Here is a 13,070-nt window from a genome sequence, read left to right on the forward strand (position 1 = left end):
GAAAAAAAGTTATATAATTTTGAAGGAAAAAAAACAATCACGGAATAGTCTCAGTGATGGCGATGACATGATCCTACCAAAATGAAGACCAGGAATTGGAAAAATGTAGCCTAACTAAAACTAATATTAGAAATATAAAGACTTACTTATTAATAACTTAAGATAACATTATTTTGATTCAATGTTCTTATTGATTCATGTCTCCTGCTGTCTGGTTAATGTCCAAAATGATTTATTTTCGGCCTTTTCATTAGCTGCTGAGTGAATTTATTTGCTCTTCTTTCTCTTTGCCAGCCAAATGTTCCGTTTTTTTTAGCTATCAACCTTAAAAAAATGTGCAGTAATTAATCAAACATATTGTTTATATTGACTTAAACCATTTTGTTTGGGAGCTGTAGCTTGAATACTCAGATTAATTGCTGGATTGAATGCTCTTACTGCTTACATTTCATTCATGGTAAATATGAAAATAAAACGATGGACTCCTTCACAAAGGGAAAATCCAAAGAAAATGCTGGAGCACACATATTACTTAAGGTAATCTAATAAATTGCAAAGGACGTTTCGACTGAGTCCAACCTATGTTGCCCTAAATTCCTGGTGGAATAGCACCAGCTCACCCTTTGAACCATCTGTCTGTATCCATATGTGAAGTGTGTGGGTATGATGGAAGTTACATCTAGATATACTGAGCATCCTAACTACTTCAGTGAGGACGAGTTCAGTGATGTTTGCAGCTTTTTGAAGCCTCACTTGCTGGTAAAGCACATCTTTCTGGGGTTGCCAAGCCTCAGTCAGTCTGAGGTGATTGCCGATGACACATTTGCACTGAGTCTGCATAGTCAGCTGGCCAATTCAGCAAAGTGCAATATAGCGAAACTGGAGAAGAGCTGGGGAAGGTTAGATGACACATTATGGCAGTAAAAAGGGTGTCAATAATGGTTTGTCTTGTGAAGCAATCTAGGTCTCATTTTCAACACTTCTCGCCTCAGGCAGTCGATCTACCTGTTTCAATCAGTGCTTTTTCACATGAATGAGAAATCTGCCTACTCAGAGAACTCTGTGCTCTACAGTACATTCACCTTCAAATTTCTAATATGTATGCTTGCAATTGTTTCAATCCTGGGCACAAGGGCTTTGCAAGGTTAAGTAGAGAGTCCATGTCAAGAACAAATCTGCAAAAAAAGGTTCTAGCAATTTAGAATACCTTCCTAGTTTCCCCTGCAGCTACACTTTCCTACACAGCAATCCTCCAAACTAGCTTAATAGATTACTCCCAGGATGACTTTGGCTTAGTCTAGACCGGTCAAAGATTAAGTGCTTGGTTGATGTATTTTTCCTCTCGATTGTAACTCACACAAACACAACACTTCATCCAGAGTAAGTTTCTCTTTCGACGAGCACAACAAGTGCCAGTCTAAGAGGGCCGCTGCCAAACAACAGGAATTTGGTTGTCATGAAGCTGTCAGAGCCAAGTTGAGTGTAATGTTTGCACCCGCTCAATTTCCAGGCCTTGTAAACAGAGTAGAGTATTCTTTAAGAGCTCAAATGTGCCTCCAGCAAAGACATGCTACAGTGACATCAAACTATATCACCACTCATTACAAACATGTGGTCTGCTCGGACCACCTCAATGTGCTTTCTCATCTTCTCTTGTCTAAACACACACGGGTGCCTGTGGGTGCTCTTTTTTTTCCTCTGCAGTTGACACTCCACGCATATTTTCATCCAATATTTACTGGGGTTGTTATCCTTTTTAGATTAAAACAGCAGTGATTCATTAGCCTCCGTTTGCTTCCATGCAAAGTGCAGCGCATTAACTGTGAGGGCTCGTGATCCTCAATGATTTCAAATTGTTGACACGAAAGCCCCCAAACTGCATGAGACACCAGTTTGTGGAACGGTGAATCATGTCTGTGAATAACACTTCAAATGTGAGGACCCCTTTTAAAATGTGATACACCCCTTCTTCTCAGAGTCATAACTTAGTCAGATGGGAACGCAAGCCTGCTTCTGAAACGTATGAATACATTTATCACAGTAATTATAGCTCAAAATAGGAGCCAAAAAAAAAAAGCCACGATTGCAAAAATCTCAATATTGACGGAGTAAAGGGGCCTTATGTGCAGCTTACACAGCTCTAACTCCAAGACAGCATATATCGGCCCCCTTAATTTACATTTTGTCAGCAGGAAATCAGAACGTTTTACTTTTTTCTCCTCTATTCCTTAGTGCTCAGCTTGTTTTGATTTCCGGATATCTTTTGTATTCATCTTTTGAAGAGATTATCAAGATTTGGATTATCCTCAAAATTATAATTTTCTTCAAAAAAAAAAGACCACACCAAAAAAAATCCCACCATTACCATCATTTCTCAAGGTCGTGAGAAGGGCTTCAGGTGCAGTAGAAAAGTAAAAAACAGAGGAATGGCAAAGACAGTGCGGGGTAGACTGGAAATATAGACTGACAATGTAAAGAGAATATTCAAATGGATTAAAATTCAAACTTAAAATAGATAAAGTAGACTAAATATGTAAGTGGACACTGATCAGACTAACAATGGGAAACAAAATGAACAGAGCTGTATGCAAGTAGACAAACAACGAGTGAGTAAAGTGATAATAATGCAATGAAGAACAAAGGTACAATGGGACATAAATATGTAACCAGAGCTGTATGAAAAACAGATATCAAAAGAATGAAGTGATAGTGCATGAAGAAAAGAAAAGAAAAATATTAAGCAGAAGGCAGTTAAGGTAGATAATGAGGTAAATTGGTAAAGAAAGTTCACCGCTTAGAGAGTCTAGCTTGGATGGTTAGCATCCTTTAAGATATACAGGTCTCGACTGGTATCATGCTGTTTCTTAATATTCATTCAGGTTAGATTTGTGAAACATATCCTCGTTGTACTAGAGGCTGCTGACACACAACTACAACTTTAAACAAAAAAGAGTATGCTTTCTAAAATGTTCTTAACACCTGTGCTAAAGTCTGCCTAAGAGCTAAGCAACACCGAGACACATGGGGCATGTTCTGAGCTCCCCTCATTTATTTTCTCTCCAGCCATGTGTAGATAAGATAAAGCCTTACACACTCTGTTAAGCAAAAATGCTTGGCTGCACTGCTGGCAGCCTGCACAGCACACAAAAAATACCCAAAGTAGGGCATTCAGAATTTTTTTATTTTTATTCCTCTGTGGCTTGAAGAGTGCATCTGGACATCCCGCATACTCACGCTCTGTGGACGCCTGCATTATTTTCAGCTTACACCACTTGAATTATGCATTTTACATGGTTCCATGTGTGGAAATTGCCCATGTCTGTGACATGTGGAGGAGGGCACAAAGCTGGATTTCAGCCATTCTGCAAAACCTCATGGGTGGACTTGAATCCTAACACCTTCAGTGGAACATTTCACAGTGAAATGCGGCAGCACTGAGGGCCTTTTGGTTTGCTGCCAACTATACAATAGAGTTGTGAGGAATGTGCCATTTCTGCCCCTTTATACGGCAGCACTACACCACCACACTACAATTAATCCACTGTATTGGCATTTAAGCATATCTAACTCCATTCCAGCTGTCTTTAAATGCAACTTAGAGGAAAAAGCACAGCCATTTTAGCAACCAGGCTGATTGATAGTTACAGGAGTGCAGCCCATGTATACAACAAGAGGTGTAAATTGTGTGAATGTTTTGCTTTAAGGGACACTTTACCAATTGTAAATGACAGGATTTAACAGTCACAATGACTGCTGAATAGCTTGAGGAAAAAAAAAAGCTTTTTGACTGTTATTCTGGCTCTGGAGGAGATTTGTAAAGTCTAACATAAAAGACTAGTAACAATGCCAGAGGTTTTAAACCTTGGCTTGAAGACTCAAATTTGTCATGGAAGTAGCTTTGAATAAAAACGTGTTTTGAAAGAATTAGGCATTTTCCAGGCAGAAAGGGCAAATAAAGGATGGTTATTGATCTGCAGTTGTTGATGTGGGATCAATCACTTCTGAAGCTTGACCTAGGGACTAAAAGTCAGAATATTCCATCCTTATGCAGCATTGATTGTAAGAGTTCTTCTTAAATGTCTTTCTCTTCCCCTCAGCATATTCAATAGCAATGCAATATCATCATCATCATTATTGACGGACTCAGGAGTCCATTAGAAAAACAGATAAAGACAAACAAGATACAAAGACAAACAAACAGACAAAACACCACCAGTATTATAAAAGGGAGGGAGGACTGTTGTCTAACAGAACTGTGATTTGGATTTGCTTAATAATGGAGTTCTGAGAATCCTTCAATTGGAAGATGAATTTGTGCATCAGGTTTCTCATCAGAGCAACGGTCTTATTCTATTTCTAGAATTCTATTCTATTCTATTCTAGGTACATTTAGCAAACATGAGTTAGAATTTAGCCACTAGAATCTTACTCCAAAAGTATTAACAGCACTTACAGTATCAAAATTAAAAGTATCAATTGTTCAGAAGCATTATTGACTGCTTTAGAGTTGTATTGTATTTGCAATGTGCAAGCAGCATTTTATTGTTGAATCACTTCAAGGTGGCACCAATTTAACTGATAAAGAGGAGTCAAAAATTACCAACCTGGCTACAATATGATGTGAAGACCTCTGAGAATCCTAGATGTCTATATCACAGTTAAAAAAGGAATCAGGTTTATCACTTTGGTAAATTTACTCTCTCAGGTTTCGTCTAACCACTATATACAGCTGCTGCAGTTTGTAAATGTTGAGCATATCACAGTCCTGAGTGATCTCCTGCTGAGTGAGGCTCTGAGCTGCTGGGAGGTCAGCACATCACTTAGGGGTCGATGGTAATTTGATGGCAGTTGTTGAAAGGGAGAACTCTTCACTTCCACTTTATCTTCCAATTGCTCACCGGTTGAGCAGGGATTCGATCCGACAGCCCTCTGATTGCGAGCTCATTCTCTCACTATCAGCCCTCTGCCTATTGTTACATGCTGTCACTTCCCCCCTAGTTTGATGTGACAATCTATCCTACAGATGTAATGTCAAACAAGAAGCATTTATTTTATGTGTAGTGTTATTGATTCTATTTTTCTCACTCTCATGTACGCCACATATGTTCACATGCATGCATAAATATCCATACAGACCCTCTGTCCCCCACACACACTGTTGTCTGGCTTTTCTTCCTTCCTCTGCTTCCCTCAGTTATTCATGAGCCATCTGCTTGGGCGAGTGCTGTGTCAGATGTGTGTCAAACAGGACCTCATCTGTCCCCCTGGTTCATCTTCTAATTGTGTTCTCGTGTGTATACGGCAGTCCCCGCCACTGACGCCCCAACAACACTCCACTGTAAGCCAAGGGACTCCATCTCGGCTCTCTGGTCCATCATGTCCCAAATAACCTGTTTAATATGATGTGTGCATCTTTATTTGAGAACAGAGCATCTGGTTCATCAATATTGTAAGGACAAGCATAGATCAGGTTTTGTGTACTCGTGTGGTGGTTTGTGTTCGGTGTATAATGTCGACTTGAGACACAGAAATCTGGAGGATTTTTGAAAAAAATACAATAATATATAGTTCTTCACTCTTCCTGCAACCAAAATAACATCAAAGCTAGACACCAATGAGAATCAAAATTAGACTGCATCAAGGTTGGAGCAGTTCTGGGATCTACAATAAATGAAATATAACTTGACCTAGAAGTTGGAATAACTGTGTTGAAAACTGAGTAAAAGAAGAAAAGCAGCTCTTTTGAACACTTTTCGTTCAGTGACAGGGTAAATATGGTGTCCATAAAAGGGCCAATGTGGCCTTCTGATCACAAACCCGTTCCATATGAATGTGCCATAAACCAGCCAATCCCTCTGCAATTCAGAGACGCTCTTGAAAGTGAAGAGCATTTCTTCTCTATAATAAGACCTTTTCATAGGTTTATGACGGAAAAGAGGTTCAAAGCAAATTTAAATGGAATATTCTCCTGGTCTGCCATGACAGTGTTACTGTAGGCTACTCTGTAATTCTGGCCTCTCTGAAAGTAGAACTTTATCACAAACTCGACTGAAGTTCAAACAGAAACGCTGATTGTGGGCCAAAAATTCCACGCTTACATGACAAGAAGTATGACAGACTGAAATACATATGGACAGATAAACTAGCAAGCCTCAATAAAAAGGTAAAAGCGAGTCAAAGTAATGTAAAAAATTACATAGACTTATACCTAAAAAAATTAAAAATTAATAAAAAACAGAATTAAAGGTAGATGCAATAAAAAAGTAAACATTTGCAATGATGCATATTGATGATATAAAGATGATTATGCAGTGCTACACGGGCAGTATGAACACGTCATATTTGGTTTTGCTTGAAAAATAAGAACGAGCAGCAGAAGGGAGAGCAGAAGGATGCAGAACCGTCAGCCATTGATGAGAGAGAGAACAGAAATAAATTCAACCAAAACATTGTTAAAATTATTCAGAGTACAGAGACAGCGTCTGAGTCCCAGTAACCTGTCCGTCTAAACCTGGAAAACAAATACACCAAAGAGTAAAACAGAGTTATGAACAGCCATTCTGCAGCAGGAACTTGGGACTAAATGAGAAACTCCGAGTATTTCCAATACAAGGGTCATGGTTCTAGGGACTTCATCATACCCCCCAAATCCAGTCCAAGATAGGGGCTTGTTCTCTTTGATTTTGGGGATGGGAATTGTAATGTGCAACATATGTGATTTGTCAAGTCTCCCACTGTTCAGAAGACTCTTTAACATGTCAGTAGACCATGTTTCTTGAATTTCACAGGTAGGTCCTTAGATTTGTGGAAAGTCTAAAGACCTGTGGACACACAAAAACAGGCTTGAAGAACCTTTCAGTTACTTGAAAAGTAGCTCATTGGACTAAAAGTCAGGTGAAAATATTACAATCCAGATGAAGGCAACTTTATTTAGTCCAGAGGGCAATTCCATTTTAAAACTTTACCAAGACTACCCAGTGAATTTCATCTGTCCATGTAAACTTTTTAAAGTTTAAACTAATATTTTCAGGGGTCAGAACTCCAACAAGGAGCAAAGATTGCAATATTTGTTTTTGTGTTCAGATGAACTCCTCAGACGAACTATGGGTGAACTATGATTTTGTTAAGTCATTTCTGCACCGAGTGATTGCCCTTTAGTACCCTCAGCTCATAAAGTCATTTATAGCCGCCTTGGCTGTGCTAAAAATGGGCACATACAACTGTCATATCCAATACACTTTCCCTAAGTTATTCCTTTCAAAGGGCTATAAAAACAATTTACGTATGCATGGTTGGATTCACACAAGATACATGACCTTAGAGAGGGGGATCATGACTATATTAAATGCAGGCCTGACTCTGAGCATCACAATAATGTATGATTTCAGAAAAGAGGCCAGGAGGTCCCTCTGGAGAGCGACTGTGATTCATCTCTGACAGAGACATCACTTCCTCTCCGGGCCAAGGGGATAACGCTGTCATGTTAGTTGCCTTGCCCAATCCCCGGCCCTTCAAAGTAAAGCCACCGTGATGAATCTGGGGCCCTTGAACGCACCGGCCTGACATGCCCTTTGTGTTCATTGTGATTTCTGAGTGCAAGGAGTGGCTTTAATACATGTTGTATTTGCACAATAAGACAAAAAGGAGGGCTGGGAGGTTTGTTTTTCCAGCCCCCAACATGCCAGGGACACATGCAAATGAGCGAGGAGTCTGGCTAAGTGATGCACTCATAGAATAAGTAAACAAAGCTGTCTGGGCCCACTCATACTGCTCCTGTGGGCATCTATCTGTTTTTCTACTGAATGTTGTGTCCTCTAGCAGCAACCAGAGATCTGATAGCACTATTTTTGGCTGAATTTGCTGTTGTGATGATATCATTTATCTCCATCACTGGCTACTTTCATGCCAAAGCTTGTTCCTCTCTGAGTATTTAATCGTTCGTTTTGACCACAGGACAAAACTCTCCTGGAATCCATACTAATGGAATTTTTGAGTTGTTAAGGAAGGACAGGGCAGGTTTCACTGCAGGACTGTCTTATTGTCATGCTTGAAGCTTGTGTAATAAAATCACAATCTTCACCTCAGGATACAAGTAAGGGACACTTAGAGGCCAATATCCAATTTTTGGTACAAACCAATATCAGCCTGATTTAATGTCCTTACCAAGGTGTCCTCAGCAGCATCGATGATTTTGGAAAATAGGTTTTGACAGACAATTGAATTGGTTGAGCACAGAAGCTGTATCGCAGATGAAAAAGTGGTCGCCTGAAATTCTTGAACCTGCCATACACTGCCGTGCTCCATGTTGTAAATAGAAGTATTTGTCTTGATGGAAAAAGAAAGGATGTACTTTACTTTAAGCTGAAGGGGCTACAGTGTCAGTCAGGAGGACACAAAGAGGTTTGTCTGGTCCTAAACAGAGTGATAATAGCTACTGCACTATAATATAGCTATTAGAAAAGAGGCCACTGGCAGGATCTGAAACAGGAAGGCAGTGCCCTGAGTCTTGTTTTGACACAGCAGATATGGAAAAGATTAAGTGTTGAAACCAAAGCTGGCAGAGAACGATAAGGAATGGATTTTTCTCTCAACCACAGCCATGATCTTCTGAGATATTGAAGTTTGTGTTGAGAACTATGAGCAACATGTTGAGACCTTTATGTGTCATCTTTGGTATGATTTAGAATTAAAGCAAAGACATGTAAAAACAGGAGGGGAAAGACATGCTATGTTGTTCAATCAATAGCGTGAAGATGACACACAAGTCTCTAGAGGGGAAGGAGGGAGGTCTAACTGAGAAGTCACACAGAGGTTATTCAGAAGTGTGATAATGACAGAGTGTATAATACAAAGATGTCAAGAAGGCATGACTTCCAGATTTATGTTTGCATCATATGGTAATGCAATCAGTGTGGAGTAGATTTGAAGATGCTTTGAGTGAACAAAAAATAATTGGGACGAAGTTTATGACATTGCGGGGCTTTCGGTGTCATTCAACAGATGCTAACAAAGATGAGACGTATTATGCCGAGAGCCCAGGAAACCAGGCTTTGACATGCAATGCGTGGGTGGAAATAGCCTCTTAATGAATAGACAGCAGAAGGGGGAAAAAAATTGAAGACTGGCGGAAGAGATACACGAAGCGTGCGGCGTGATAAAATATTGCTATTGTTAGGCACTACTGAGGGGAAAAAGTGCTGCGATGCAGAAAGAGTGGGAAGTCTTGACAGCTTTCCGGTGGCAGTCTGACGGCTGAGCAGGGAGATTGGAAGGAAAGTGCAACAGAGGGCTGCTGTCAGGCCACACCAGAGCTCCGTTTAACAAGGTCCAGAGATGAGCTGCACCACAACACATTGCAAGGGAATGAGATGAGGGAGAGTGGGGATGGAGGGAGGGCTGAGTAAAGCTCATGCATTTTTCCACAGCCTTGCTACCTGTCATGCTTGCAAGCCACAGAGTCTTCACATGTGCATGGAAGCAGAGATTGAAAATCCTCAGTGAGGACAGAGGACGGATTCAGAGATTTGGGGGAGCACCTGCTATTGGATTCTGATACTAGACATCCTTTGACACCATTCATTCTTCATGGAGGAATGACCCAATAGATGCATTCAATTTCTACCTCAGCTGTACCTGCATGTCAGAAGTGATCATTCACATGTGGTTATCCAGCCCATTTCACTCGCCATGGTGAAGTGCAGAAATCTGATCCGAACCACTGAAGAGGACAGGCAGAAATAATTAATGAAAGCAAATGCGGAATATGCCTCATTTTAAACATGGATGCCTTCAGGGCAAACACATACAAGCTTCTTTACAAACCTCCCTCTGAGAGCTACCACACCTCCTGTATATCTCATCTTCATGCTGCACTCAGGAAAAATGCTTCAGTCAAGCCTGTGCAGTGGGAACTCTAGCAGGGCCTCTATAGCCCTCTTTCCATCTTGGCTCCAGGCATCAATCTTCCAGCCTGGCATGAAAGCTTATCTCCCAGCGTCAGGCTAAATGTCAACCTCAGGAACGCTACAACACCATTAGTTATGTCCGCCCTATTAGACGTAAGCTAATTCCACATAAAAGCCACCCACCCAATTTTAAATGAGGCTGCCTGCCCAGGACTCTCCACAGCTGTTTAGGGCTTCCTGTCAGCAGAGACAGCAGGGAGAGGATGTGTCCCCAGATCTAAATAACATCACTTCTAAAAAAACAAACCATGTTGAGTCACTTATGAAGAGGATTCCCTGTTCTTCAGTTTTGTGATTGATGTTACACTTCATGCAAGAACATCTGGGGGATTTTCTGGGTACATCATTCAATGATGTGTGCATTGCCTTTGGCTTAAACTAACCAAATCAAACATGTCTGCTACACTAGTTTTCAGATTAATAACCTATAACTGGACATCTATTTGATCTGTAATTTTTAGGATTTGCCATCATGCTCTACATCTGACTAATTCTCAAATTTTGCCCGTTCAGATGTTTTGCATATTACATTCTGACCTGAACTAATTTCCACATGTTTTGGCTACTTTATTACTACAACAGTGACTTTTAATACTTACAGAATGTATTAACTAATCCACAATTATTATTTTTTGTGTGTGTTCATAGGAGGGAGACTCCTGTTTCTGGTGATGTGGCTGAACCTCGTGCCTCAAACTGACAGCTGCCCTGCCAAGTGTGTGTGCTACAGTGAGCCCAGGCCCACTGTGGCCTGTCAACAACAAGGACTGTTTTCAGTTCCTACCGAGATCCCTGTGCGGAGCCAGAGGATATTCCTGCAGAGCAACAAACTAACGGTGGTGAGATCCACCAGCTTTCGCTTTTGTCACAATCTCACGGTTCTCTGGCTCTACTCCAACAACATCAGCTATATTGAAGCTGGAGCCTTCTATGGCTTGGAAAAACTAGAGGAACTGGACATTGGAGACAACAGTAATCTGCGTACCATTAGCCCTACAGCCTTTCAGGGCCTAACTAAGCTGCATACCCTCCACTTGCACAGGTGTGGCCTGTCAGAGCTCCCTGTTGGAGTTTTCCGCGGAATGTTCTCCCTACAGTACCTTTACCTGCAGGATAATAACATTCTCACCCTGCATGATGACACTTTTCTGGACCTTGCCAACCTCACCTATCTCTATCTGCACAATAACAAGATCAAGATAGTAACCGATAACATGTTTCGAGGCTTAATTAATCTGGACCGTCTGCTTCTACACCAAAACCGTGTTATTTTTGTCCAACCAAGGGCTTTTACTGATCTTGGAAAGCTGAAGTCCCTGTTCTTGTTCTTCAACAACCTTACTGTGTTGACTGGGGAGACCATGGACCCACTGGTGACTCTGCAGTATTTGCGTTTAAATGGAAACCAGTGGATCTGTGACTGTCGGGCGAGGACCTTGTGGGATTGGTTCAAACGATTCAAGGGTTCCAGCTCTGAGTTGGAGTGCAATGTCCCTGAGTTCTTGGCTGGAAAGGACCTGAAACGACTTAAGAGTGAAGACTTAGAGGGGTGTGTGGAAACACCTCAGATCCAGACCAATCTCTTCAGCAAGGCACAGTCTGGGAAGTTCCCTTCCACTGAAAATCCACTTGGGGACACTATTCCTAGGTGTTGCCTTGGAGAGAATGACAAGTCCTCCATACTATCTGGCAAGAGCCGCCAAATCACCAACAACCCCCTTAAGGAAAAGGAAAACATGTCCAAGACTAAATATAAGGACCCAGAACGAACAAAAAATGAGACCGCAAACAAGCAGAACGATGGACCGCTGGGAACCTTGTCCAACACGCTGGAAAAGTCATTGGAAAATCTAAACCCTGATCTTATAGACAATGTGGAATCATCTACAGCCTCAAACAAAAAGAAAAAGAAGTGTTCCAAAAAGCCCAAATCAGATGCACACTGCATCAAAGGCCAGGGTTCTACCTTGCAAGTGCTGCCCTCTCTTGTCATTCCCATGATCTGGATATCTCTAGCCATGTCTTAGGACTCCTGATCTGACTCTGAATACAGAACTCAAGATTGTTGATGCTCATGACAATGAAACAAAAGATGCAGTGACATCTACAACAGACAGTGACTGAAAAGCGAGGAGTCATGTTGACCCTACCTGGGCGAGAACAGGCAATGACGAAGACGTTAGAGTACATTTAACAAAATGGATGCCTTTACAGAACACTACAGATCTCATGTATATAATGAATTGGTGCCCAAAATTGTTTGTTCTCTATGTACTTAACTGTACCATGTCTAAGCTACACTTCGGAGACTCCTCCCCTTTTCCCTCTCAAAAGCTTTTACTGCTAAGACAGACGACTGGAAGAATAATAATTAAAAAAAAAGACAAAGACAAACCAACAAAAACAGGAATCAGAGACAGAGCGCACACAAAGAATGTTGGGTTCGATCCCCCCCCCCCCCCATTATTTATTCAAAGTGATGCATTTGTTGGGTAATGTTATGTTTTTTATGTTTATAAAAACAGGTGTTTTACCTCCCCCAATTTTAGTTCTATTTTCATGACAGAGAAGGTATATGGGTATCGTTTACCAAAAAGAATGCTGTCGATTTGTTCATGGAGATTGCAATGGAACCATAGATATGCATTTTATTTTACTTGTGTACAAGTATGAATATATTATGAATAAAAGTTCTTATTTCGTACATGTTTGATATTGTGTGGTACTTTCCAGGATGACAGAATGGACTCCAGTCTTTGAGAATTTGAGATTTTGTCTTTACAGCCATTTTTATTAATATTGAATGTCTTGTTTTCAGGCTTTTTTAATAGATGGGCAAAACCAAGCAAATTCAGTGACGTTGGTTCCCGAAAGGCGTTTCTGGCTTCAATAGAGGTTTATTATTTTGACTTTTTTAATTGAGTAAATCATTCCAAAATTAATAAATGGAACATTTTGGATTTTCAATTTAAACCAATGATGAACAAAAAAAGAAATTGCTGCAGTGCCTTAAGAAAGTAGTAAAGACAAATACTGGGCATTCACTTGCTGCCAATGAGGATCTTTTTGCTCAATTGCCAGTGTACTGTTTAATGAGGGAATGAA

General features: G+C 40.7%; 1 protein-coding gene across 1 annotated transcript in view; it reads left to right on the forward strand.

Annotated features, from left to right (window-relative positions):
* Positions 1-12,669, forward strand: part of rtn4r (reticulon 4 receptor) — a 46,847-nt gene extending 34,178 nt beyond the window's left edge. The window contains exon 2 of the mRNA XM_020636619.3: positions 10,614-12,669. Within this exon, the coding sequence (XP_020492275.1) occupies positions 10,614-11,992 (1,379 nt within the window). The 3' untranslated portion in view covers positions 11,993-12,669. The remainder of the gene's footprint in view (positions 1-10,613) is intronic.
* The last annotated feature ends 401 nt before the right edge of the window (positions 12,670-13,070 follow it).

The sequence above is a fragment of the Labrus bergylta genome, chromosome 2, assembly GCF_963930695.1.
Source record: "Labrus bergylta chromosome 2, fLabBer1.1, whole genome shotgun sequence".
Classification (NCBI taxonomy): Eukaryota; Metazoa; Chordata; class Actinopteri; order Labriformes; family Labridae; genus Labrus; species Labrus bergylta.